The following is a 26,250-nucleotide window of genomic DNA, read 5'->3' as shown; positions in this document are numbered from 1 at the left end:
TGAGAGGTAGTTTTGTTGGTTTCCATCACTGGGATATTAAACCTTTAGGGTCTTTTGCCTGAGTTAAGAAACAAGCTAGGAGGAATAACTTGAGGAAAAATGTGGAACAGGTCATTGGGTGGAAGCAGGTGAGCAGTAAGTCAGGTCTTGGGGTCTAGCTGGTGACAAGATGGGAGAAAGAGTTATAAATAAAAAATACACATATATTTATATATTTACCTCTGTGGTTACCTTTACCAATGTTCTTTATTTCTTCATGGGAATTTGAGTTACTGTCTAATGTCCTATTAATTCAGCCTGGAGAACTCCCTTTTGTATATCTTGTAAGAGTAGGTCTGCTAGTGATGAATTATCTCTAATTATATTACATATAATTAATATATGTAATTATATATAAACTAATCATATTAGTTTTTGTTTACCTATGAATGTCCTTATTTCTCTTTCATATTTGAACATATTTATAATGGGTATTTAGAAGGCTTTTTCTGTGAAATCATTTATCTTGTCATTTCCACAGGCAGTTTTTGTTGCCTTATTTTTTCATTTTCAGTGTATGGGCTATATTTTCCAGTTTCTTGTGTGTCTCATGTATTTTTGTTGGAAAGTACACATTTTAGATAATATATTGTAGCAACTCTGGGTACCTCCCTCCCCACCAGGGTATGTTATTTTTATTTGCTTGTTTGTTTTTTAGTGACTGGATTATTTTAATGACATCTATTTCCTCCTTCTTATACAGTGTTAAGCTTCTGATGTTGCTCCTCAGGGAGATCCAACTTGGAAATACCCATAGTCCCCTTGGGATGACAGTGGTATTGGTAGACTTCTCTTTCTTTCCCTGACCACACCTAGTTGTTAAACTCCACTAATTGCTAGCTGATTGTGCTATTGTTTCCAGTAATGCCCTGGGGCATAAATTGTTCTGCAGAGTAATCCAATCAATGTGTGGCTCCTTGGAAGGAATAGCTTCCTAAGTCTGTGTTTGATCCTTGTTTTGATCCTAGGAGGGAGAGTTCTTTCCAGCCATCTTATTCCATGGTTCTCTTGTAAACTACCCAGTTGACATCCCAGGCTGTGTTTTTCAAAAATCCATGAACCTCCCCATTGCCTTTGTCCAAAACCTGTAGTGTTCTTGACAGTGCCCCTAAATTTGAACTTCTCCATGCTCTGTGCTGTTAAAAATGACGTCAGTTCCTTGGGAAGAGATTAGGAGCTATCTATTTATAGCCTGCTTATCCATTTAGGCTAATCTCTGAGCCAAGGCTCTAGAGCTGCAGGGGGAAACAATGGCAAGCTTCTGAGTCATATCCCTGCTCTAGCAGGTGAGTGGTGGAATGTTGGCAGCAGCCTGACATCCTTTTGGTTTGGCTCTCCTGCATAGAACCTCTCTACCTGATGAGTCAGAACAAGGGTAATGGGGGCCCCACTATTTTTAGCATGCCACACCCAAGGTAGGGCCTCAGTTGTACAAGGGGGAACTAAGCAGAAGAAGGGAGCCCACAGCTCTCAACAATACTTGCTTGGAATTAGCTTCAGCAGCTAATTCTGAAGTTCTACTTTTCCTAGGAAGAGAGCCCTTCAACTGGTGGCTTGGGAAGAGGGAGCCTTGGGTCCTTGGCTGTAGCATTCTCGAGTCTTCTGAGCTGGAAGAGGGAGGAAAGGAATGGTCTTAGTTCAAATACCACACACTCTTGCCTTATCGATTTTTGGGGGGTAAATTTTCTTAATACCATTTTTAGAGGCTTTAAATGCTTGTTTTCAAAATTAATTTTTACCAGTTTCACTGGGGAGTGGTCAGTGGAGTGCCTCACGCTGTCATATTGGAAGTGGATCTCCCTGTCCCTCATTTTACAGGTACAGTTTTGCTGGATTTAGAGTTCTTGCTTGACTATCTTTCAGCAGTTTAAATATGTCATCTTTCTGTTTCTGGTCTCCATGGTTGTCCTTGTTGGCTCAGGCTTCCATAACAAATACCATAGACTGGGTTGGCATAAATAAGAAATTAATTTCCTCTTAGTTCTGGACACTGGAAAGTTCAAGATCAAGGTCCAGCATGGTCAGTTTCTGTCTCTTTGTTGATACTCTATTTGGTAAGGAATCATTTTCATGCTTTCCTGTAGTTATTTAGAGATGGTCTCCTTTAGTTCTTTGAATATGTTTAATAACAGCTAGACTCTCTTACTACTTATAAAAAATTCTATATTCTTTTGGGGTTCCAGTAAAGGAAATTACTATTATTCGTTTTTTTTTTTTTCAAAAAAATTTTACTTATTTGTCAGAGAGAGAGAACGTGCACAAGTTGGGGGAGCAGCAGGCAGAGGGAAAAACAGGCTCCCTGCTGAGCAAGGAGCCTGATGTAGGATTTAATCAGGACCTGAGCTGAAGGCAGATACTTAACTGACTAAGCCACCAGGTATCCCAAGAAATTATTAGTATTTGTAAATCATCAGTTTTTACAAATATTATTATTTGTAAATCATCAGAGAGAGTTTTTCTCTCCTGTTCTATATGTAGATAGATATCTATATTTATCCATATATATATATATATATGCCATACATCTATATCTATCTATAGATGTATGTAGCATTTATTTCATGTGTTATTTTCTTCTTTTGCATTGGCTAGTACCTCTGGTACAATCATTTTCTTTTTTTGAAGATTTTATTTATTTATTTGACAGAGAGAGGGCACAAGTAGGCAGAGCAAGAGAGAGAAGCATGCTCTCTGCTGAGCAGGGAGCCCACTGTGGGGGTTGATCCAAGGAACCTGGGATCATGACCTGATCCAAAGCCAGCTGCTTAACCAACTGAGCCACCCAGGAGCCCTCTCTGGTACAATCTTAAATAGAGCTGGTGATCATGGGCATTTTTGTTCTTCATTTTAAGTGAAATGCTACTAACATTTCACCATTAAGAATTATATGTGCTGTAAATTTTTTTCTGTAAATTTCAGATAGATTATCAGGTTAAGGATATTCCCTTCTATTCCTATTTTGCTATGAGATTTTTTTAAAAAATTAAATCATGGATAGATACTGAATTTTATCTTGTCTTTTTCTGTATCTACTGAGATGATAGAAAAATTGGGGGGTCCCTGGGAGGCATAATGAGTTAAGCATCAGACTCTTGGTTTCAGCTCAGGTCGTGATCTTAGAGTCATGAGATTGAGCCCTGGGCCGGGCTCTGGACTCAGTGCAGTCTACTTGAGATTCCCTCTCTTTCTCCCTCTGCCGCTCCTGCTTGTGCTTACTCTCTCTTAAATAAATAAGTCTTCAAAAAAATTTAATTTAGTGAATACTTATAGAGTTTATATTAAATTATACTTGTATTCTTGGAATCTGTCAAGCAGTCATGGTATCCGATCTCTATATGTCACAAGATTAAATTTGCTGATATCTTTATTTGGGATTTTTGCATTTATGTTTATGCGTGAGATTGGCTTATAATTCTCCTTTCTCATATAGTTCTTGTCTATTTTTATTATCACTTATTGCCTCCTAGAATAAGTTGGAGAATAGTTTATCTTTTTATAGTTTTTGGAAGAGTTTATGTAAGATGGAATGATTTGTCCTCTAAAAGTTTAGTAAAATTTTGCTGCTTAACCATCTGGGCCTGGGTTTTTTTGTGGGAATTTTTTTTGGGGGGGGGAGTGGGAAAATTTTAAACTATAGATAGAATTTCTTTAATGACTGAGGAATATTCAGACTTCTTTTTCTGAATCAGTTTTGGTAAGTTATATTTTTATCCATTCTAACTTGTCCAATTTAATCACATGAATTCATGTGTAGTATTCTCTTACTATCTTTTAAATTTGTTTCATCTGTAGTTTTGCCTTCTTTTTATACCTAAGATTATTCCTCAGTTTTTTTTCCCCCATGAATGGTCCTACAAAGATGGATCAGTTTGATTCATCTTACCATAAAACCAGACTTTGACTTCATCATTTCTTTCTACTGACCTTTCTATTTTATCAATTTCTACTCTTACATTTTTTTATGCCTTTCTTTTTACTTTTTTTCTGGGTTCTTAGTGTATTAATTCTTAGTGCATAATTGAGACTATTGATTTCCTTCTAAGAAATATTTTTGCTGCATCCTCGAATTTTTGATGAGATATTACCATTCCATTTTAAATTTTTGAAAAAAATTTTATTCTCATTTCCTTTTTGATTAATGATTTATTTGGAAATCTTTATTTTAAATTTCACAATGTATGGGTATTGAAATACAGCTTTGTGGGGCACCTGGGTGGGTCAGTGGGTTAAGCCTCTGCCTTCGGCTCAGGTCATGATCTCAGAGTCCTGGGATCCAGCCACACATCGGACTCTCTGCTCAGCAGGGAGCCTGCTTCCTCCTCTCTCTCTGCCTGCCTCTCTGCCTGCTTGTGATCTCTCTCTGTCAAATAAATAAATGAAATCTTAAAAAAAAAAAAAAAGAAATACAGCTTTGTATTCTTGATTTTTAACTTCTTTTGCACCAAGTTTGGAATTTATATTTGTGTGACATTTTTTCTCTGAAAGTTTTGAGATTTGCCCAGGTCTAATATATTTTCAATTTCTTTTTTTTTTTTTTTTAAGATTTTATTTATTTATTTGACAGAGATCACAAGTAGGCAGAAAGGCAGGCCGAGAGAGAGAAGGAAGCAGGCTCCCTGCTGAGCAGAGAGTCCGATATGTGGCTGGATCCCAGGACCCTGGGATCATGACCTGAGCCGAAGGCAGAGGCTTTAACCCACTGAGCCACTCAGGCGCCCCTCAATTTGTTTTCTTGAGAAGAACATCATTTCCTTATTCTTTATGATACCAAGCTTATTGTTATAAACAAACACATTTTTGTTTGTTGCAATTTCCCAGTATAATGATGAGTTTATCTACATTTTTTTTTGCTTTATATATTTTGAAGCTACATTATTAAATGCATATGCATACAATTCTAAAATATTTAAATCTTTATCATTATATAGTGACTCTATCCCTAATAATGTCCTTTGTCATAAAGTATACTTTGTATAATTATCTAGCCACCTCAACTTTCATTTGGTTTCTTTTTGCCTAACATTTTTTACTATTGCTTTATCAAGCCACTTTTAAATAGTATATAACTATATAGAAAAATCCCAATCTGGTAATCTCTTTCTTTTAATTCAAGAGTTTAATCCATTTGTATTTATTGTGATTATTGATACATTTGGATTTGTTTCTAACATTTTACCTTATTGTTTTTGATGTCTTCTGCTTTTTCTATGTTATTTTTCTCTTTTCTTGCTTTTTTGAGAATTGAAATTTTTGTTTGCTTTCTTATTTCATTTTTTCCTCTCCTAAGGATTTGGATTTTATATTTTTAGGTTTTTAGTGGTCACCCCTGGCATTTTTCCAGGCTTACTTAACAAAATCTAAATTAGTCCACATTTTTTTCCACCCCAAATACAAGAGTCTTAGAACTTTTTTTTTTTTTTTTTTTTTTTAAGATTGTATTTATTTATTTGGCAGAGAGAGACCTGGAGAGAGAGGAACACAAGCAGGAGGAGTGGGAGAGGAAGGAGTAGACTTTCCGCTGAGCAGGGAGCCCAATACAGGGCTCGATCCCCTGGATCATGACCTGAGCTAAAGGTAGATGCTTAATGACTGAACCACCCAGGTGACCCAAGAGTATCAGAACATTTTAACTCAGTCACCCTACATGTCATTGTTGTTTGGTCTTTCAGTATGCCCTTTAAAAAAAAAAATCACATAAGTAGACCTTGTTGTTATTTTATATAGACATGGCTTGTTTAGATTTATCTTCACAGTTACTATTTCTTTGTTTACCATTCCTTCTTGTTTTTTGGCTTCCCCTGGGACCACTTTCCTTCTATCTGAAGTATACTTTTAAGAAGTTCTTCAGAGGGGTGCCTGGGTGGCTCAGTGGGTTGAGCCTCTGCCTTCAGCTCAGGTCATGATCTCAGGGTCCTGGGATAGAGCCCCACATGGGGCTCTCTGCTCAGTGGGGAGCCTGCTTCCTCCTTTCTCTCTGCCTGCCTCTCTGCCTGCTTGTGATCTCTGTCTGTCAAATAAATAAAGTCTTTAAAAAAAAAAAAGTTCTTTAGATAAGAACTATTGATAAACTCTCCAATTTTTGCATATCTGAAATATTCTTATTTTGCCTTCTTTCTTAAAGATCAGTTCTGCTAGATTTAAAATTCTAAGTTGGGAATTATTTCCTCTCTGCACTTTCAAGATGTCAGATCACTGTTTTCTGATTTCCATTGATTTGTTAAATTTGTTACAACTGTGAAATGATTTTGAGCTTCCTAGTGTGTCTAGGTGTGGTTTCATTTTTCAGATTTTCTTTCCTGCTCAGAGGTATACATTGTACTTTCTGCTTTTCCAGAGTCTAGTATTTCATACCATTTGAGTTCCACTTACTTGTATGTTAGACTTTTTCCTTTTAACCTCTATCCCTTTAACCTCTCTTTTATATTTTCTGTCCATTTGTCTTTTTTTTTTTTTTTTTTTTTTTTTTTGCATCCTGGGTATTTTCTTCAGCTCCATTTCAAAATTCACTGATTTTCTCCAGTCAGCTATTAAATCCATCAAAATAGGTTTGTTTCCAACAATCTCTCATTTCTGAATTTTCTATTTTTCATTGTGCCTTATTTCTTACTTATTTTTGTGACTCTATTTTTTAATCATTTAGTATATCATCATTTTCTATTTCATAATTCTGTTCTTTGAAGTCTTTGCGCATTGTGTTTCTGTTGACTCTCACCTGTGGCTTGTTGATCTTAGATACTTAGCTCCCACTTGATTGGTCTGAATTGAGGCAGAAAGGACTTAAATTTGCCTCTGCCAGGAGCCAGGGACAGCATTGTCTGGTTTATTCGTATTTGCATGCACGTCCCCATTTATTTTCTGCCCTAGTGTTTCTCTTACCTCCTGAAAGCTTAGCAGTACATTAAAAAGTATATCTTTCATCCAGGAACTAGTTGCTTTGAAGCATTTCAGGAAGTGAAAGCCTTAAATGAATTCTCTAGTTAGGGAACAGTTTTAATTGTTGGATAAATTAGATTTTTATGAGTAGGCTCTGCATATGATAGAAATTATAGAAATAAGCTAGGTTTCTGGTCTGGTAAATGAAATCAACACTCAGTAAACAAGGGGTTGATTATTCACTTGATGGGAGAATTGGCATAGAGGCTTTTGGTTGGTAAGTGCATCAAAAGTTCCATTTGTGGGGGCACCTGGATGGCTCAGTGGGCTAAGCCTCTGCCTTCAGCTCAGGTCATGATCTCAGGGCCCTGGGATCAATCCCCACATTGGGCCCTTTCCTTGGCAGGGAGACTGCTTCCCCCCACCTGCCTCTGTCCCTACTTGTGATCTCTCTCTCTGTCAAATAAATAAATAAAATCTTAAAAAACAAAACAAAACAACTTCCATTTGCGACTGTCCATTTCTCAACAGAGAAAACAAAAATGAATCTAAAGCATTTTGAGTAACTATAAGAGGTCAAACGGAATAAGATAAAGTACCTGGAGTCATTACAGAAATTGGTGGGGGAAAATAGAATTTACCTAAGCAAAAACTCCACTTTGCTCCCCAAACAAAATTAGTACGTTTCACCTTAGACAAAAAGAATGTTATAAACAAGTTGTTTCTTTTCATTTTGGCTAATCCTATCAAGGTTCCCTGGACATCTCCTTTTGGACTTTCTCCAATGATTATTTGCAACCTTTTCCTCCCTCTTCAGCTGTAAGAGTCAAGTCTTCCCTCATGGTTACACTTAGCAGATGCCTCTGACTTTTTTTTACAAAGGATACAGACATCATCAGAAGAGAACTTCTACACGTTCTTCACCAAAGTAAATCCTCCACCCAGTGGCACCTATCCTCTTCTCCTAATTAAATGTAATTAATTTAATTGGGGGGGGGCAACAGGAGGGGCAGAGAGAGAATCCCAAGCCGGCTCCATGCCCAGCACAGAGCCCAATGTAGGGTTCCATCTCACAACCCTGAGCTCACGACCTCACCGAAATCAAGAGTCAGACACTCAACTGACTGAACCCCCCCCCAGGTGCCTTTCTCCTAATATTAAAAGACAAGCCACTCCTCCACTCCTCACCGAAGCCAGCATCTCTTTACACATCCTCTGGGACTTTGATCCCCACTCTCTTTTTCTCATCTTCAACTACTCCTGTTCATCTTGTTCTTTTCCAGGAACACCTATAACATGTTCAGGTTAAAACAATGGGGAAAAAACCCCAAAAACCAACCAGCTCTCCTTCTTCTAACCCCCTATTTCTCCCCAGTTACCAATCCTCTCTTTCTCCCACTTCATAGCCAGATCTCAGATGAGCTGTCCACTGCTCTCCATTTCTGTACTAGAGTTCCGTACTGGAGTCCTCCAGTACTCCACTGACATTCTTACTGTAAAGTTCCCATATTTCCAAATCCAGTGGACATCTGTTGGTCTTCACCTACTGCTACTTTACTGTTCCACAGCACTGAACACTTCAGACATTCAGGGCACACTTGTACATGCACACACACTCATACACTTCTTTAGATCTTATTTAATGTCAGTTATAAAGAAGACTGATAATGTTGAGTATCATTGTATTTCTCTTAAAACCAATTACTGGGGGTACCTGGGTGGCTCAGTTGTTAAGCGTCTGCCTTCAGTTCAGGTCATGATCATTGAGCCCTGCATCGGACTTCCTACTCAGCGGGAAGCCTGCTTCTCCCTCTCCTGCCCCCCCTGCTTGTGTTCCCTCTCTTGCTGTGTCTCCCTCTGTCAAATAAATAAAATTTTCAAAAAACAATAATAAAACTAATCACTATTCATCATTAGTGTTGTATATGTTAGTGTAAATTATTTCTCCTTTATATTGCAATTAAGACCTTCTTGATTAAGAAAGTATATGCATAGGGGCGTTCCATTTCTAAATTTCACTTTAGGTGAGTAAAAAGGGTTTTCAAGTGATCTATTAGCAAAAGTTGGTGCAGGCATGGTGGGATTGAGAGTTTCTGCACTACTTTCCTCTTTATAAAGAAAGCAGGGCAGTGACCCAGTAGAAGCTAGCGTCTGCACTTCCAAGGGCCCATGTCATTGCTTTTGAAAAAGATGCAGCTTGTCAAATAGCTGCGTGACGAATCTTCTCTGAAACTTTTATGAGTTATTTTGGTTGTTCCTTACTTAGTTCTGGTGTGAACCACCTTAATAATGGACATAATGGACATTCTTTCATCACTTTTTTTTTCCCCTTAAAATTTTATTTCTCTGAGAAAGACACAGAAAGAGAGGGAACACAAGCAGGGGAGTGGGAGAGGGCGAAGCAGGCTCCCCGCTGAGCAGGGAGCCTGATGCAGGGCTTGATCCCAGGACCCTGGGATCATGACCTCAGCTAAAGGCAGATGCTCAAGGACTGAACCACCCAGGCGCCCCTCATCACTTCTTTTGAAGCTTAACTCTCTCAGGATCATGTGTGGGAGGACACGGAGTTGAAAAACAAAACTCCAAGCATGAGATGCTTTTTGCTGTTGAAAATGATTTGTAGTGAAGTTGTTTTCTGACCATGGTTCTTTTCTTTGGAAGGCTCTTTTCATGGGCTCAAGGCCATCTTTTGGTTATTGTTCCCAAGAAAATGGATTTTAGCTACTAGACTGCTTTGGGCACATGGGTTTCTTTTTCCCTTTCACCCCTATCCAGTAAGACAGCTCTGCTTTAGTGGAAAAGCTTGGCTACCTGATAGGTCGGCATCCTGCCTTTCAGAGATGGGGGGCTGTGACCACATCAGCAGTGTGTACAGCCTGTCTTTCTAGGGAGCTGACATCCTGGGGAGGGTTAACAGGGCAGCCATGCAGCCCAGCAGGGACAAAGGAAGCCATATAAGCCCTTGTTACTTAAGAGTGTCAGAGGATCAACACTATCCATGTCACCTGGGAGTTTATTAGAAATGCATAGGCTTAGCCTCACTCCAGATCAGTGACTCAGACCTGTGTTTGAACATGGTCCTTCCTGAGACTCCTGGTGCACATTCTAGTTTGAAAAACACCATTGCTCTAACCTACATTCAAAGCCGCAGCCTTCCAACAGACCGCAGCGTGGACGCTGCTTCCTCCAGGAAGCCTTCCCCAGACTCCCCCAGCTTTGGCTTGAGTGTTCTTTCATACACACAGTGGATGCCCCCCAACCCTCGCCACATTGTCACCTGGATCTCATCTGGCCTTCCTTGCCTGTTGCTGTAGGTATGCATACCTGTCCTTCCCCAGAGGTGAGCTCTAGCCCAAATCATTCTGGCCTCGCCTTGCCTATTGCCTGACTCAGAATAAGGACCAATCGGAAGGCTCATGGAGCCAGTGAATGAATGAGTGAGCAAGTGATGAGGAGGACAGAAATAAAAGCCTGAAATTCACAGAAGGTTAGGTGTTTATTTTTTGCTGCTGCTTAGACAAGCTCTACAAGGTCAACACAAAATACACAGACTGTTTCAATGACATTGATTTTAAACATCCACCTCAGACCACGGCATTTAGGATTTCCAGAGCACATTGGTTCAGGCACTTTTGTACCCAGAGGCACATAGAGTTTACCAGGGTGAAAGGGAGTGACTCGCTCTCAGGGGGATGCTGTTGCCAGCTGCCTGGTGAGGTAAGGAAGAGCAGGAGACACCAGATCAAGCCCAAGTGCATAGCGCACCCTGCCTTTCATGAGTTGATTGTCCAGCTGGTGGGTGGCCAGGTCCTCTACTACACCTGTTCCCTCCTGCCACCCATCTTGGAACCAGTTCCTTCCCCTGGGAGCACCTGTGGCAGAAGGTGGGCAGGGGGAAGAGGAGGAAGCCTACTGGATTTTGCTGAAGGTCAGCATCTTTGGTATAAGGAAATTCCCCGGGGCCCAGGGAGGGTTAGAGAAGGCAGGCAGCCAGTACAGACTGGGGCTGAGATCCCTGGTGGATCCCGGGTGCCCCTGTTCTCCCTGCTTCCCACCAGCGGGAAATGGATGGGCCCTCAGTTTGTGAAGCAAATGTTGGAACCTGTACTTCGCCCGCCTCCTTTTCAGCGAGCCTCTCCGAGGATCAGGGCCTATTTGGAAGACAAGCTTCTGCCACTCAGCCTTCCTGCAGATGGAAAACATCTGCAGGAAGCAGACAGCTTTGCCTGCACTGCCTTCCCTCCCAACAGTCACTGGCCTAATGAGATATCCTTGCACTTGCCCCGCCCCCCTTTTCACTACAGGACGCTTCCGTGCTCTACAGACATGAAGAGCTAATGAAGCCTCCCTGGGGGAGGGCAGGGGCCTTCTCTTCTTGCAGCATGGTCTTGTCAGCCTTTGCTGGCTCGACTCTCTGTTCCTGAGATCCCCTTTGGCCTAGAAGACCTGAGACATGAGCATGACCAACACTCCCCATTCAGAGCAGAATTCAGCATTTGCCTCACTTGTATCTTCCATTGGGACTTCATCCCCTCTATGTTCAAAGCTGCTTTTTTTGTGGAGGTGACAAGATCATCCTGGTTCTAGAGGCGGGGGTGGGGGGAGGAGGGCTTGGCCAGGAACAGCTGTTTCACCACAGGGGACATAAAAGCGGTTTCGGTAGGAATGAGCAAGAGATGACATGGGATTTGAGGCCACATGTCCCATGACCCTGTCTGTGGTGCAGCCTCTTGTGCTTTGGGGCAGAAGCACTTCCAGTCTGTAGCTTTGGTAGAAAAGACCCTCCCGATGATTTTGACCCACCCGGGGTTGGTGATTCTTGGATGGGGGGGTAGGGAGGGTCCCGTCGCCCACATTCTCCCTGTTTCCCTGGAGCAGTGGTGAGCTTGGAGCCAGCCTGGTCTTCTGGCAGTTTCTTTCCCTGCCAGTGGAAGACATCTGACGAGGTCCCCAGTGTTTTTTCCACAGGCCCAATCCAGTGGAGACAATCAGTCATCAGTCCTTCATGCCCTGGGTGGGCCCCAGGAAAGCCTTAGCTGGGATGCCCAGTGCTGTCTGCCTTGTTTTCCCCTCCCCCTCCAGCTGACTTCCAGAGGGCCTGCTCTGAGCCTTCCTAAGAGATATCCAAACTAATGATCTGAAAGGTGAGAAGGCACAGTGGTTTAAGGAACGGTCATCAGCAACTTAAAGGAGGGAAAGAAATTACACTTGTTCTCAAGATGGTTCATTAGTGGCTCCCAAACGGAGGTGACTTCACACTCCCACAAGAGAGCAATGTGCTGCCACTGCTGGGGACTTAGGACTTCCAGAGGAAAAAACTCTCCCCAGCTGGGGAAGGACAAGGGAGGTCAGCTTGGGCCCCGTCCCCCGCCCCCTCCTACCTGGCAAAGGAGCCCTCGACACGTTGGCTCCAGGGTCCAGACAGCAGGCTCACCCCCCCAGGGGCCCTGGCTCCCATCTGACCTCCAGCTGCTGCCCAAGGTGAATGAGGGAGGCGGTCAGCCCCTGCTCTGCCTGCTGGGTCTTGACTCTTTAGCCCTGTGCACAGAATCCAACTCCAGGTTGAGCTCTTATCTGCCCCCTTAGAGCCCCAGCTCTGCAAATGCCTCGGGGAAAGCAGCAAAAAGGGAGTGGGGACACAAACGGATCAAATCCACCAAGGTACAAGCCTCTCACTGCCCTTTTTCACTGCAAAGAGGGTGCGTCCGTCTCTGCAGAGATCCCAACAGGGTGAGTGGCTGTTCTAACATCTGGCACTGGCTTTTTAAATCTACAAGTTGAAATCTCCAGAGACTCAACTTTTTAACTAAGTGAGTATAAATGCAAATCCTGTTATATATATGAAATCTATACGAACACCTATGTCACACCCGCGTGTGTGCCCTTCTGAATATTACACCGCGTACATCAGGGTCCCAGGAATTCAGACCTCCAACCACCGCTCTGCGCCCAATTTCACCATACCGCACGATCCAGAAAAGCAGCCCCGACAGGCCCAGGGGTACTGTCCGGCCTGCGTCTGGTTTCTGGGGCCAGAGGCAGGCACCTCACACGTGGCTCGTCTTCTGGGCCAAGGTGTGGTCCACTGGCAGAGCAAACTTGACGCCACCATCCTTCTCCCAGCCCCTCCGGATTCTGGAGAGCTTGCGGCGGAAGCAGGGGAGCAGGAAGAGGCCTTTGGCCAGGATCACGACGCAGGGCACCAGCAGCGTGAGCGTGAACGTGGGAGGCAGGTAGAACTTGTAATGGCTGTCTTCGAAGGCGCGGGTCCAGCCATAGGTGAGTGTGTGCAAGGTGCTCAGCACCAGGGCCACAAAGCCCAGAGTGGACTGCGGGAGAAAGGAAAGCTGGGGTTAGGGACAGGCTGGTGACATGCAGTGATTCCTCCAAGCGCTTGTCTACCTGCCTGGCCAAGGGAGAGGAAGGAGGGCTGCTTCAGTAGTTGAGACTGTGGGTTCAGATCCCAGCTCCTCACACCCTCTGTGCAGGACCTTACCACTACCTAAACTCTGAGAGCTGAAGTTTCCCCAGCAGAAAAATGAAAATAATGTCTCTATCCTGCAGGTGTGTGAGGATCGAGGGAATCATGAGGATCTGATAAAAGTGATGCTGCTTTTCCCCAAACTGTGTTATTTGTACCTCTGGTGGCTGCCAGGGGAAGACTTGAGATGGAATGAAGTTCAACGACATTTAAAAATTTTTTTACAAGTTTTGTGTATAGTTTCATGTACACTAGAGTCACAGGTGTCTGCCAACAGACCAAAGCCAGAATTTCACCAATCATATTTGGCCTAAGATGAAGCCAGATAAAATAGTGGATTGGTTTCAAGTTGATTGAAACATGAACAGAAAGTAACAAGCATACTCCGTGTGTGGATTTGGCACTACGAGTGAGGGCGGCTTGAAGTCTGCGGGCCGGGTGACCTGACACCATCTGGGAAGCCTGGCTTTAGAGCATCACGTAAATGCTCTTGGTGGGGGCTGGTCTCCCACCCACCCACACCTTGACTCATCAACACCTCAGATGGAAACCCCACCAGGTTCCTCTCTTGCCTGGAATGGAGTGGATACTGTGTGGAGACCGAGACCATCGCAAACCCAAATGGAAGCGGTTTACGCCATCTTGCTGGGAAGGAGAGCGTGCCAGCCCTTGAGCCTCAGGCGGGCTTCTGTGTACCCACCCACTCCAGCCAAGGCCTCTCTTCATCGCCACAAGGGCTACACAGTCCTGAATTCCCATGGGAGCTGGGAATTCCTGATCTGTAGCTCTAGCCTGGGAATCTCTAGCAGTTTCTTATGGACCACAAGCGAGGCATTCCAGAGTCTACTCCAATGACACTGTGATCCCTGGGCAAGACACTAACTGAGCCTCAGTGACAAGTCAGTGGTCCCCAGAGCTAAAGCTGGAGATGTGGGGGAAGTGCTGTACAGATGGGCCAGGGATGATGGAGAGCATGGGGCACCCAAGAGGCAGGGCACAGAGGCACAGAGGAGAGGCACTTGGGCGCACTGAGGAGCCATGGAGAGATCTGAGGCAGGAGAGCCCTGTGTTTATTACATAAGGAATGAAAATAGCAGTGACTCATCAAACCATGAACACGTATGCATTTTCTCCAAGGAGACGCCAGAAGGGTTCAACTGAAATGTGGCAGTATGACGGTACTCGGGGTACTCTTCATAGGCTGGCTTGCAGCCTTCCACAGGGAAGCTACAACTGGGCCTCCTGGATTTCCTTCCAGCCCTGCTTGTCAGCACCGATCCAGGGCTCGGCTGAGAGACATGGTCTTACTTGCACTCCCCGCCAGGCATGGTTCTAAGTGGGTCTGATTCTGCTACCTGGCCTCATTCTCACTCCTCCCTTGCATGGAGAATGCCTTGCTTATTCCCACTCCAGTACAAACACCAGGGTGGTCAACCTTGGTCCGTGGAAGAACACTGTTTGGAAGAAGTACCTGCAATACTTTTATGAAAAAACAAACATTTTCTAATGGCTCTACACTCTACATTCATAGACAGGTTCCCAAGTACAGCATTTTTAACCGCTAAAAAATACTAGGTGCCAAGAGATCCCCAGTTTCTGGCCTCCCTAGTCATCTCTGTGTTTTCTTTCTTGGCTTTAAATAACTTCGAAGATGTTTTTATCCCGTCTTTAACAATTTCCTGTTGGGAAGAGCCATAGTTGGATCTGTGCTACTACCCAGTCAGGTCATATGAAAATGGTCAGCCCCCAGAACAAAGGCTTCCTGACTGGGAGTCACAACCAGACCCTTGTCACTTCCAGAGGACTCTAAAAGGAATTCCAAATCTCCTCTCAACTTCTGACCCACACCAACTTTGTCTAAGTTCTGATCTATCGATATTGAAGACTGGGGTTAAGAAGGTCTCCAACAGGGCGCCTGGGTGGCTCAGTGGGCTAAGCCACTGCCTTCAGCTCAGGTCATGATCTCAGGGTCCTGGGATCGAGTCCCGCATCCGACTCTTTGCTCGGCAGGGAGCCTGCTTCCCTCTCTCTCTCTCTCTCTGCCTACCTCTCCGTCTACTTGTGATCTCTCTATATAAAATAAATAAATAAAATCTTAAAAAAAAAAAAAAAAGAAGTTCTCCAACACTGAGGAAAGATTTGGAATTAATATGCAGACTATGTAGAGAACTCCCAAACTCAACAACAGAAAACCAAACACCCCAGCTTGAAAACAGGTTAAGTACTTGAATAGAAATTTCTCCAAGGGAAGTCCTATGGATGGCTAAGAAGCACGCAGAGAGATGCTCAACATCACTCATCCTCAGGGTAATGCAGGTCCAACCCTCAGTGAGATGTTGCCTCACACCCGTGAGGATGGCTATGGTCAAAAAACCCAGAAAACACGTGCTGAGAGGATGTGGAGAAATTAGAAGCCTTACGCACTGTGGATTGGTGCGGCTGCTGTGCAAGGCAGGGGCAGGGGAAGACGGGCTCCTCAATAAATTGAAAATACAATTACTACTCACTTTGACACTCCGACTTCTCATGTACCCCCAAGGAATGGGAAGCAGCATCCTGAAAAGACATGTGGACACCCCATATTCCCAGTAGCCAAAACATGGAGGCAGCTCCAGTGCCCACCAGCAGAAGAATGGACAAGGGAAAGGGGCTATTTCTAAACAGTGGAATACGAAGAGGAAGGCAGTTCTGACACCTGGTGGGACATGAACGAACTTGAGAACCTGATGCTATGCGAAATCAGCCAGGCACGAAAAAGACAAATATTGTAGGATTGCACTTATGTGAGGTGGTGAACTCAGAGAGACGAAGTGGAATGGTTGTCGCCCAGGGCTGGGGGAGCGGACCGTGGGGGTTAGTGATTCATGGGGACAAAGCATCAGTGTTGCAGGATGAGACGAGCTCTGGAGATGGATGGTGGGGACGGACTTAGTATTGCTGAACTATGTACACTTCATCGTTAAGAGAGTATATTTTGTGTTATGTTATTTTACTGTAATAAAAAGAAACTGAGAGGGGAGGAAAGGTCCCCAGCCCTGACTGTCAGGAATAAAACTTGAACAAGCTGGACAACCACCCTGATGCTCAACTAGCTGCCCGCCCAGCTGCCCGGCCCCAAACCCTTGCTCCCCTTACTCACATGGATTTACTGGGCTTTAATCGGATGACTGGGAAGCCTTTTACTCCTGAGTCTGAGACTGTGGTTTTCAAATCTGGCTTCATGGTAAAATCACGGGGAGCCTGGGAAAAGCAGGAATGCCCAAGCCTGGCTGGCAAATGCACTTGAGATTGGCTTGGGGTGGGGCCCCCGCATCATTAGCTTTTAGGAATTCAGCGACAATGCTCACGCAGTAAGGACTAAGAACAACTGATTAAGAGACTCTCCTCACAGGAGCCTTTCCAGCGTCAGGGATGAGAAGCCCATGTGTGTGCCCCCCCCCGCCCAGGCTACAGATTACGATGGACCTGATGGACCTGATCCTATATATCATTCCACAAAGATCCACTGAGCCCTTGATGGGCCACACTCTGCACTTGGGGCTTCCCCAGATGCTGAAGCAACAAGAACCCACCCAGGCCGAGGGAGCGAGCCCTGGTGGCCCCCGGGGAGGCCTCCATATTTCCCTTAGTGACATGCACTGAGCTCCAGGGTTTGACCCACGTGGGCCACTGTCCCTAGCCCCTGATTTGGAGGGATGGATTGTGCCAGACAATGTGGATGTGCTCTGGGAGGGCACCGAGACAGCGGCTCCCATTCCCACATCGCCATCCTTTTGCCATCCCAAATTCCACGGTGACAGACGGCAGGAAGCCCCAGCCTCGGGGTAACGGTCTACAGAGGGCTAAAGCCAAAGATCAGACAGTAACAAAGGGCCTTTGGACTTTGCAATCCCAGTGGGACGCCTGGATGGTTCTGTGAGTTCATTTTCCTAAAACGCATTCCTTGGAAACAATATGAAAATCCCACACTGCCCTGCCCCCAGCCTCGACAACCCCTGCACTCACCAAGCTGAGGCCATTTACATTGTATATAATCTTGTTAGCAAATAAGAAACAGCCAAGTTCCCAGTGTCTCTTGCTCCTGGTCAATTATGGAGGTGCAGAGGGGCTGCGGACAGTCATTCATGCAGCTGGGGTCAGAGATGGTCTCTGTCATTATTTTAGGCAGGTGGCTGGCATGGGCAAGGTCACGGTAAGTCCCTCTCACTCTGGGGCAGAACTGAGTTGCTAGAGCAGAACCCTGATGTCTCTGAGCTGCCCCAACTTGGCAATTCAGCAACCTGACAAGGCTTAACTGGCTTACTTCGAGCAGTCAGCACAGCCGAGACCAAACCAAAGCCATACAGCCATAACCACAAACTCCCAAATTTATACCTGGGGAAACAGCCTCAGGAACAAAAGGATGAACAGAAACACAAGTCATCACCACAGCGTCAACACACTGTTTTGGTGGCTTTCAGCTCCCTAAATCATCAGAGACTCAGGAGTCAGGCCAAGTGCATCGAGAAGCATGGGTCTCCATGGCCAGCGGCTCAACCTTGGTGACCCGAGGTGGTCGGGTGTGGCAGCGGGAGGTGACAGGGTCCAGGAAGCTGGCTTGGGACTGAAACCCAGAATCCAGTGGCTCCGCAACCTCGGCCTGCCACCCCAGCGGTTAGCACACACGTACACCTGTCACCCAAGGAGCTCACAACAACAGACTTCTCAAGCATCTGAGTCCTTAAGTCAGGGGTGGCTCTGGGTAACTGTAATTCTCCAAAAGAGCCTTGTGATTTCAGACGTGGAGATGGCGGCTTGTAGTTAAGAATCACATTTTTTCATTACTGTCCCGGACACAACCAGGTATACCACATATGTAAATATAACTACTAAATCAATAATTGAAAAAAAAAATCTCTCCTTAGGACATGCAAAGCCCGCTGACATTTTTGTAACATTCTGTCCTATTTCATTTTTTAAAAAGCTGGCTGTGACCCACTGAATTCATTTCACAACCCCCCAGTGAGTATCGACCACAGTTTGCAAACCTGGCCCTGGACCATTCTGATGCTCAGGGCGGGAGTCTCTTGGCCTATTGTGAACTTAGACATTGGTAGCTTAGTCCGGGATAACGGAAATGTGGCCACATACCCTAAGAATGATAGCAAGATGCTTTCTACTTTCTTCCACAGGTCATCTCTCACCACAGCTCTGCAGGCATGAACTCTACCTTACAGGTGACGTGAGGTTCAGGGAGCATTTGTCACCTGCCCATGATTCCAGAGCTGGGACAGGGGGAGGCAGAGCTGGACTCCAGGCCCTGGGTGCTGACAGTTCCTTCTCCCCATATTAGCGCCCTCGGGAGACAGAGCATTTGTTTTCATGGACAGAATGTGGGCGTCTGACTTTCCCAAGTAAAACCCTGCCTCTTTACCCATCTCCCGGCCTTGCGACCTGCCTCCCCTTGCAGTGGCCGAGGGACTAACATATTTACGTTTCAGCTCTTCAATATGTAAAGTTGAGCCCGGCCCGAGAGGTTCCAGCCGGCTTTTGCTAACAAAATCAAATCCTTGGGCTTTCTCTGGCAGCCAGAGCCTGGCTTGTAATCTACGGCTGCTTAGTGGAGCAACTTTTCGGTGAGGGGAGCGACCTACAGTCTGTTTTAATTGCGGATAAACCATGCACTCCAGGATACTCCAAGCAGGAACAGGAAAATCCGAGATTTGGGTGTGTGACCCAAGGGGATTAACGGCAGATAAATAAAATTCTGTTTTTCCCCTGTTGCTGCTGGCATGTGTCAGCCTGGAGCATTCCTCCAGAGACCTTCGGAGATGAGCAAAGCCAGTGACGTTCAAGAAACAGACATACTTCAAAAAAAAAAAAAACCCAAAACCCAAAAAAAGCCCAAACAACCACAACTGTGTTTTGTTCTAGGGAATGTAAGCGTCACCCATCGGGAACAATTCATTTGGATTGCATAAGAGCACTGCATGGTCAGTGTCCCTCTGTGAATCCTGTACTGTGTCCTCAACATACAGAGAAGAGACGTGACAGATTTGTGTTGATACTGGGGGTGGATATGAGTGCTGTTCTCTGCCCCAATCCAGTATCAATGACAGAATGTAGCATTAGTCAGCACCCCTCCACAGAGGGATGAGTTAATCCACCAACATTTGGGGGGCTGACCGAGTACTCCGTATAGAGAACAGTGGGGGAATGCCAAAGCAATATGAAAATGGTCCCTGTCCCAGTCATCCTTGTAACTGAAACGTGGCTGTGCCTGTCTTGTTCCCTATCACACTGGAGGCCTACCACGGAGCCTGGCATGCAGTCACCACCCAATAAACACTACCCAAAAGAACACCTGCAGAAAGGCCCCAAACCCTTTAGCAGCATTTCCTAAACCGTGTCTGGTGGAATGCAGTTGCTGTTGTCTGAAAACCAGAAACAAAGCAAAAAGCCAAACCTGCAAAAGTGGGGGGAAGGAGAGTGTTCACGGTCAAAGAAGTCTGGTTAACAAGGTCGGTTTGTTGTAGACGTTACTAGAATCTTTGATGTCCCAAAAGCACACTGTGAATCTCTTAGGGAAGCAAATCTTTTCTCAAGTGTATTAGACTACAGGTCTCCTTTTCTCTGGGTGTGTCACAGGAATGGTGTCCTTTGGGACCTGCAGTTTTATCCCCTGTAAATGGGTGATCTTAATGCTCACCTCCTCTGGGGCCTAAAGGGGACAACAGAGCTGGTTGAAAGGAGGGGGCTGAGTGGTCAGCGAGCTCACTCACTGGCTCACTGACTCCTAGACTAGACCAGTGAGATACACAATGACGATGCATCATGGAATTCTGTTTGGAAAGATCAAGAACTGTAGGAACGGAGAATGTTTTAGTTCAGGGTTCACTGTTCTGTTGTCTAATTCTTTCACATGTCTACATCTGGCTTCCCCAGATGTCCCGAGGATGAGCTTGTACTGTAGCCCCTGTATTAGGAGACGTTGGGGAGCCCTCAAGGCTTGGGAAGGCCTCGGTGTCTGACGGAGCAGTCCTGTCGCACAGAACATGAAAGCCAAGAGGGTTCACGGAGGGTCAGGGTCAAGGCCAAACGGGCTGACGCTCACCAGCACAGGCAGAATTGCTTTACCTGAACGAAGCTGAACTCCCTCCAGTTGAGCGAGTTTGCAATAGAGGGCAGTGACGTGACAGCCAGCTGGGACAGTGTACCAAGGGCCAATACTCCCAGGGATAGGTAGATCTCCATCCGCCAGACCTCCTCCTCGATCCACAGATGACTCTTGTTGGCCAAGACCTGAGGAGGGTGGAGGAAATACCATGAGCACAGCAGCAGAGGTTTGTGCCCTGGGGTGAGGGCCAGAGGGTATTGTAGGGCTAGGGAAACACCGGAATGACTAACATTCTCGCCACATCCCACATGGGCCCGGTCCTGCTCTAAGTGCTTTTCAGGCATCAGCTCACCTAATCCTCAACCCCATGAGGTCGGGGGCACTGTTATCCCCACTTTACAGATGAGGGAAACGAAGCACGAGGATCAAGTAATTTTCCCAAGGTGACACTCTAGATGGCAGAGCCGGGGTGGGGACCCAGGCAGTCCAGGTCTTGGCTTTCTCAAATCTTCCTGGGGTCAGTCACCCAGTACAATCAGCCATGCAGACCACCGGCTTCCACTCAGGACACACAAAAACACAGAGACACTAAACCCCTCCGCGTTTCCTGACTCAAAGCCACCAGCTCCCGACTTCCCACTCAGTTCCCCATTTCCGCTGAGGAACAGAGCTTTGGCTCAACCATTGCCAGGCAACAGAGAGTGACATCTATCACCATCACCAAGTCGTGAGTACTTACGGGGCACCTGCTGTGTGCTGAGCCCTGGGCTGCAGGGAGCCAGGATGCCTGGCCTCCCAGAGTGCTGGGAGTCCCCACTGAGCTAGGGGTAGACACAAATCAGGGAGCCCCTGCGGGCCCAGAGGTTTCTACTGCCCACCTCCCCACTCCCAGCCCAGCCGGCACTTCCTCATACGGCACACACACTGAAGGAAGCTTTTATTAAGGTCTTTTCAGACCAGGTAGCAGAGTTCCTGGAAATCAAGGTGTTCTCTGAGAAACCCCATGAAATGCTGGTACTTTCACTCTAGCAGCAGATCAAGGAACAGTATTTTCTATTCGGAAATGTGACTCTGCCTTAGCAGGCAGGTCTCTGCTGTGCAAAACAGAATGACTCATACAAGTTTGTGAGAAACTCTTTCAGCAGGGGAAAAAAAAATAAGCCAGGCCCAGTTACCAGATATAATATTAAAAATGAGTCCGGTGGGCTGAGCGAAATTGTTGAAAAGCTGATGACACAAAGCTTAAAGAAACTGAAAAAATGCCAGCCACTGGGTACTTTTCCTGCAATTGAGAAACACGATGTCTTCAGTTCTGTTTTGGGGGAGGCTGGCTCGTGTCCGTGTCCGTAAGCCACAAAAGGACCAAGGAATCCGGGGACTCAGGTTCTCATCCTGACCGCAAGTCGTATGTGACTGTGGGCAACCCTGGCCTGGAAGAGGTGATATCCAAGGTCCCTATCCCGTAACTGGGCTTGTGCACCAAGCACGCCTTGGCATTCGCGGGAGGGCTGTGACCGACACTGCCCTGCACAGGGCAGAGAGGTCTCCTACGTAACGCAACTCCAAGTCTTACTCACCCCTTCATGGTGTTGACAACTGCCACTAAGTAAGTCATCTCACTGCAAATTGTTTGTTCTTCCGATAGATTTCATTAGTCATTCCTCTCTGCGTTTCGGTAAGATCAGGCAGTTAATGTCACAAGTCAGAGTCTGGATGATTACACTCACATACCACACTCGCTTGCAAAATGTCTTGGGTTTCTTTTTTTCCTCTAATAATTTCCACTCTGCAATGCCTCCGGGAAGCAGTGGGGTGAGGTGGGCAGGCGAGCAATGGGTGGCAAGGGACCTGTGTGAGGATCTGCACCCTGGCTGCCTTCAATAGCTTGTGAGGTTCTTGCCACCTGGCTGGACCACTGTGCTGGGCTCAGGGCTCTCTGGTGTCCAGGGTCACCCACGGCTACCTGGAATGTCTATTCAGCAGCTCTACATTCCCCTGGTAATTCTCCCGTGTTCACAGCTAGTCCAGCTGGCCACCTTGAGAATGACAAGGATAGTGGTTGCCAATAGGAGACGGAATAGCTCTGTTCACATGTAGGATTTCCTTTCCCTGTGGGTTGTGGGCTCTGGCCTGAAGAACCCAGGAGCAGGAGGCCCAGCTTGAGCTGGTCAGTGGCATGAGCCCCTCTCCTTGTCCCAAAGGTGGTGAGAGCGTGGCGCTGACCCCCAGGCTAGCCCAGAGAAAGTGGACACAGGATGTGTAAAGGGTGGCCTTTGGTAATGAACAATGAACGCCTTCAGTCCCAAGACTGGGTGCCATGCCAACGCTGCCACGAGGGGGCAGTCACGAGACCCTGGGCAGTCCCTTCCCCGGCTAATTGCACCACGGCCTCTTCTGGCTGTTATCACAGAGGAAGAAAGGACAATATTTGTGCAGTGAGTCCCATATGACTGGCACACAGTAGGTGATTAGCACAATAAATGGCTGGTGCTTTTTTTTTTTTTAAGATTTTATTTGTTTGACAGAAAGAGAGAGAGACAGACGGCAGGAACATAAGCAGGGGAAGTGGGAGACGGAAAGCAGGCTTCCCACCGAGCAGGGAACTCGATGTGGGGCTCGATCCCAGGACCCTGGCATCACGACCTGAGCCGAAGGCAGACGCTTAACTGGCTGAGCCACCCAGGCGCCCAGTGCCGTTGTTTTTAACAGCAGCTAGGAAGTTAGACTAGTTCTTGCCCTAAGCTCATACCGGATATTGGGTTCACGGTGGCTAATTTAACAGCTGCTCCATGAACGTCCACTGGGAATCTCTTAGGAGCCATGGACTTTAGGGGTGGAAGGCGCAGTCACGGAACGGAATGGGGGCAGAAGACAGACCTATCAATGAGGGATTATGAAGAGGTACATAATAAACATCATGGAAGTGTGGACAAAATACAGCAGATTATAGAGAGGTGGGTATGGGGAGTGGGCGAGACAGGCAGGAGGTGCTTAACAGAAGCAGGGTTGACAAGGGAAATACAGGGGGCCCCTGGATGGCTCAGTTGTAAAGCATCTGCCTTCAGCTCAGCTCATGATCCCAGAATCCTGGGGTCTGGAATCGAGCCCCACATTGGGCTCCCTGCTCAGCAGGGAGACAGCTTCTTTCTCTCCCCAATTTGTGTGGTCTCTCTCAAATCAATAAATAAAAATCTTTAATAAAGAGAAATACAAGTTTGTCAGACAAGGTGTCCCAGGGTGGGGGGTCCGGGGCAGGAGGAATGAGCTGTGGCCACTCAGTGGGCAACATGGGACCTGAGTGTCAACAGGACCAGCGGTGGGGGCAGAGGGAGAACGCCACTGCACTGTGAAGGGTTTCTCATTACCCTGAGGATGGTGGGGGATCACTGAGCTGCTTCTCATCAGGGACAAGGTAAGATGCAAATTTTAGATTCTCCAACCGCCTAGAGGAGGGTGGTAGTAAGCGGTCGGAGAAAACAGTGTGTGGGTTAATCGTTTTCTTTGATTTTTTGTTTTTGATCTTTGATTTTGATCTTGAAAAGCATTTCTAGGGAGCCACACAAGCAAATCAGAAAGCCCTGTACAAATATTAGGTATTGTAAGGTGGTCTACTGTCGATGAACACAGTCTCAGGGACTGTGGCTAGGATAACACTCTGTTTCCAAATCTGCAGACTCAGGGGACTGAAGGGAACTGTGGAGAGTTTCCTGTGCCCAGGCTAATGGTGGTCCCTTTCCCTGCCAGGGTGGGGAGTGTTGACTTCCCTGGAGGCCCTGTTGAGGATGGCCTGGGGGCAGGCAGGAGCCTGAAGTCAGGGGCTGAATACACAGCAGCTTCAGCCACCTAGACTCAGGGCCTGAGGCCACAAACTACCCAGCCTCTCCCCCAACACCTCCCCGTTCCAGCTGCTGGGATGCCCTGCCCAGTGTTGGCCTTCTCCCCACTCCCTCCCTCTAACCCCTCCTCCTCCCCCGACACTCTCACATCTGCCCTGGGTTCAGCTCCAGCTCCACCTTCCAGAACTCTGCAGGACAAGTGAAAGACCCGTGCATGACACGGCTTCACAGTTTCCAAGTGATGCTGCCCTGTGGGAGTGACGGTTGCCTGGCAACCTCCATGGTGGGGAGGTGCGCCTGCAGCCCTACAGGGCTCAGCCCTCTGCGCTCTGGTTATTTGCAAACGGAGTTAATACAACATCAAGTAGAGCCTTGGCAGGGGAGAGAATTGAGAGAATGGCAATCAGAGGGCGGATGGGAGAAGGGGGGCACAAGGGTCTGTCTTGTGCTCTAGGGGGAGGAGGAACTACCTTCTTCTCCACCCACTACCTGAAACACCTGCCACCCAGATCTGCCATCTCCTGGGCAGCAGACATTGTGCCAATCCCTGAGAAGCCCCGCAGAGCCTCCTGTTGAGCGGACTGGCTCATTTTAGAAGAAAATATCATCAAAGAGCATCACAAACAGAAGCAGTGGGAGAGGCCTCACTCTGCATTAGGGCCTTCAGGACAAACTGGGGGCTGTGTCCTGCTGAAGGTCAAGGTCTCTGTTCTAATTAGTGATGTTGGAGAGCAAGAGTTTAGGGCTCTGGCCTTCAGGCATTTTCACCACCCCCACTCCCACCGCAGAATCAGGACAGCAAGAGACAAGTCGGGTCTTATGCCATTCTGCAGCCCCAGGGCCTGGCAGAGTTGGTACTCAGGGAATGAATGAGTGAATGACCTGAGTTCTGGGATCATTTACTCAACTGTTCATTTGGACTTTGTTTCCCCAAATAAAGCAGTAAGGATCTAAGCAAGGATCTGAAGTCAAATGGCTGGATCTGAATCCCACCTCAGCCACTTACAGGCTGTGTGACTTTGGTCAAGTGACTTAACCTCTCTGTGCCTCCATTGCTTACCTATAAAATAAGGGTAGCCTAGCACGTGCATTAGAGGGATGAGGGTTAAATGAATTCCTGGGGAGTCCATGAAGCACTTAAGATGGTCCCTAGAATACAGCATATTCTTTTTCAAGGTTTGTGTCCTATTATTTTTCCCTTCTTCTCATTTACAGTGGGCGTCTTGCTTCTCCGCCTGAAGTCTGGGGTTCTTCCTTTCTCTTGGGAAAGACTCAGCCCACAGATGCAATGATGCCAGGTGTCTGTGGGTAGGGAAGGATGGGGGCACTTAAGAAACTACCAGCAGGGGAGCCCCAAGAGTGAATGGAGGGCTGAGGTCCATGGTTCTCTGGAAGCAGCCCAGACTTGCCTCCAGGTCCCGTTCTGGGAGGTTGCTGGGCTTCTGAGGGGATGGCTACATGGTGGGTCTACCTGAGGAGATCTCTGTCTCCCACACGAGAACAGGAACTGCAGAGGCCGCCTGGGCTGGAATGAGGGTCTCACTGGCAACTGGGCCAAACTATAGTGGGTAACTAGTGTCCTGTAGTGGGAAGGACCCGTGTGCCTGGCCAGGGACTGGAGGTAGCATTAGCACATGGTAGGGGAAGAAAAGGCAATGTTGCTTATAGACTGGAGCCTCATAATCAGGCCCTGTAAGCTTTGTAAACCAGGGGGATCATCAGGGGACCCTTTTCTGTGGGTACAGGTGCCTGCTGGTGCTGCCTGTGTTGCTACCTGGCTTGGCCTGAAGGCCCTCTATTCCCCAGGAATCCTGCTGGCAAAGAGCACCATAGGTTTTCCTAAATGAATGAATCATTAACACCTCTCCCCAGGTCCCTCACTCCCCAGCTTGCTTCTGTGGCCTTCCGCACCTCACCTGATGGCA

The 26,250-nt window shown here is 46.6% G+C and overlaps 1 protein-coding gene and 1 long non-coding RNA gene across 3 annotated transcripts in view; one reads left to right on the top strand and one right to left on the bottom strand.

Moving 5' to 3' along the window:
- Positions 1–439: 439 nt before the first annotated feature.
- LOC132013069 (uncharacterized) lies at positions 440–7,851 on the top strand. The gene is made up of 3 exons (XR_009402866.1): positions 440–1,325; positions 1,782–1,857; positions 7,664–7,851. It is a non-coding gene; the product is annotated as an uncharacterized LOC132013069 (long non-coding RNA).
- Positions 7,852–10,389: 2,538 nt separating this feature from the next.
- Positions 10,390–26,250, bottom strand: part of STEAP3 (STEAP3 metalloreductase) — a 48,349-nt gene continuing 32,488 nt past the window's right edge. For both annotated transcript variants that reach the window (XM_059394431.1, XM_059394430.1), the window contains exons 4-5: positions 20,510–20,674; positions 10,390–13,241 (exon numbers count right to left, since the gene is read on the bottom strand). In XM_059394431.1, the coding sequence (XP_059250414.1) occupies positions 12,960–13,241; positions 20,510–20,674 (447 nt within the window). In that variant the 3' untranslated portion in view covers positions 10,390–12,959. The remainder of the gene's footprint in view (positions 13,242–20,509; positions 20,675–26,250) is intronic.

The sequence above is a fragment of the Mustela nigripes genome, chromosome 3 (assembly GCF_022355385.1).
Source record: "Mustela nigripes isolate SB6536 chromosome 3, MUSNIG.SB6536, whole genome shotgun sequence".
NCBI classification, from domain to species: Eukaryota; Metazoa; Chordata; class Mammalia; order Carnivora; family Mustelidae; genus Mustela; species Mustela nigripes.
This window is presented reverse-complemented; position numbering and strand designations above follow the sequence as displayed.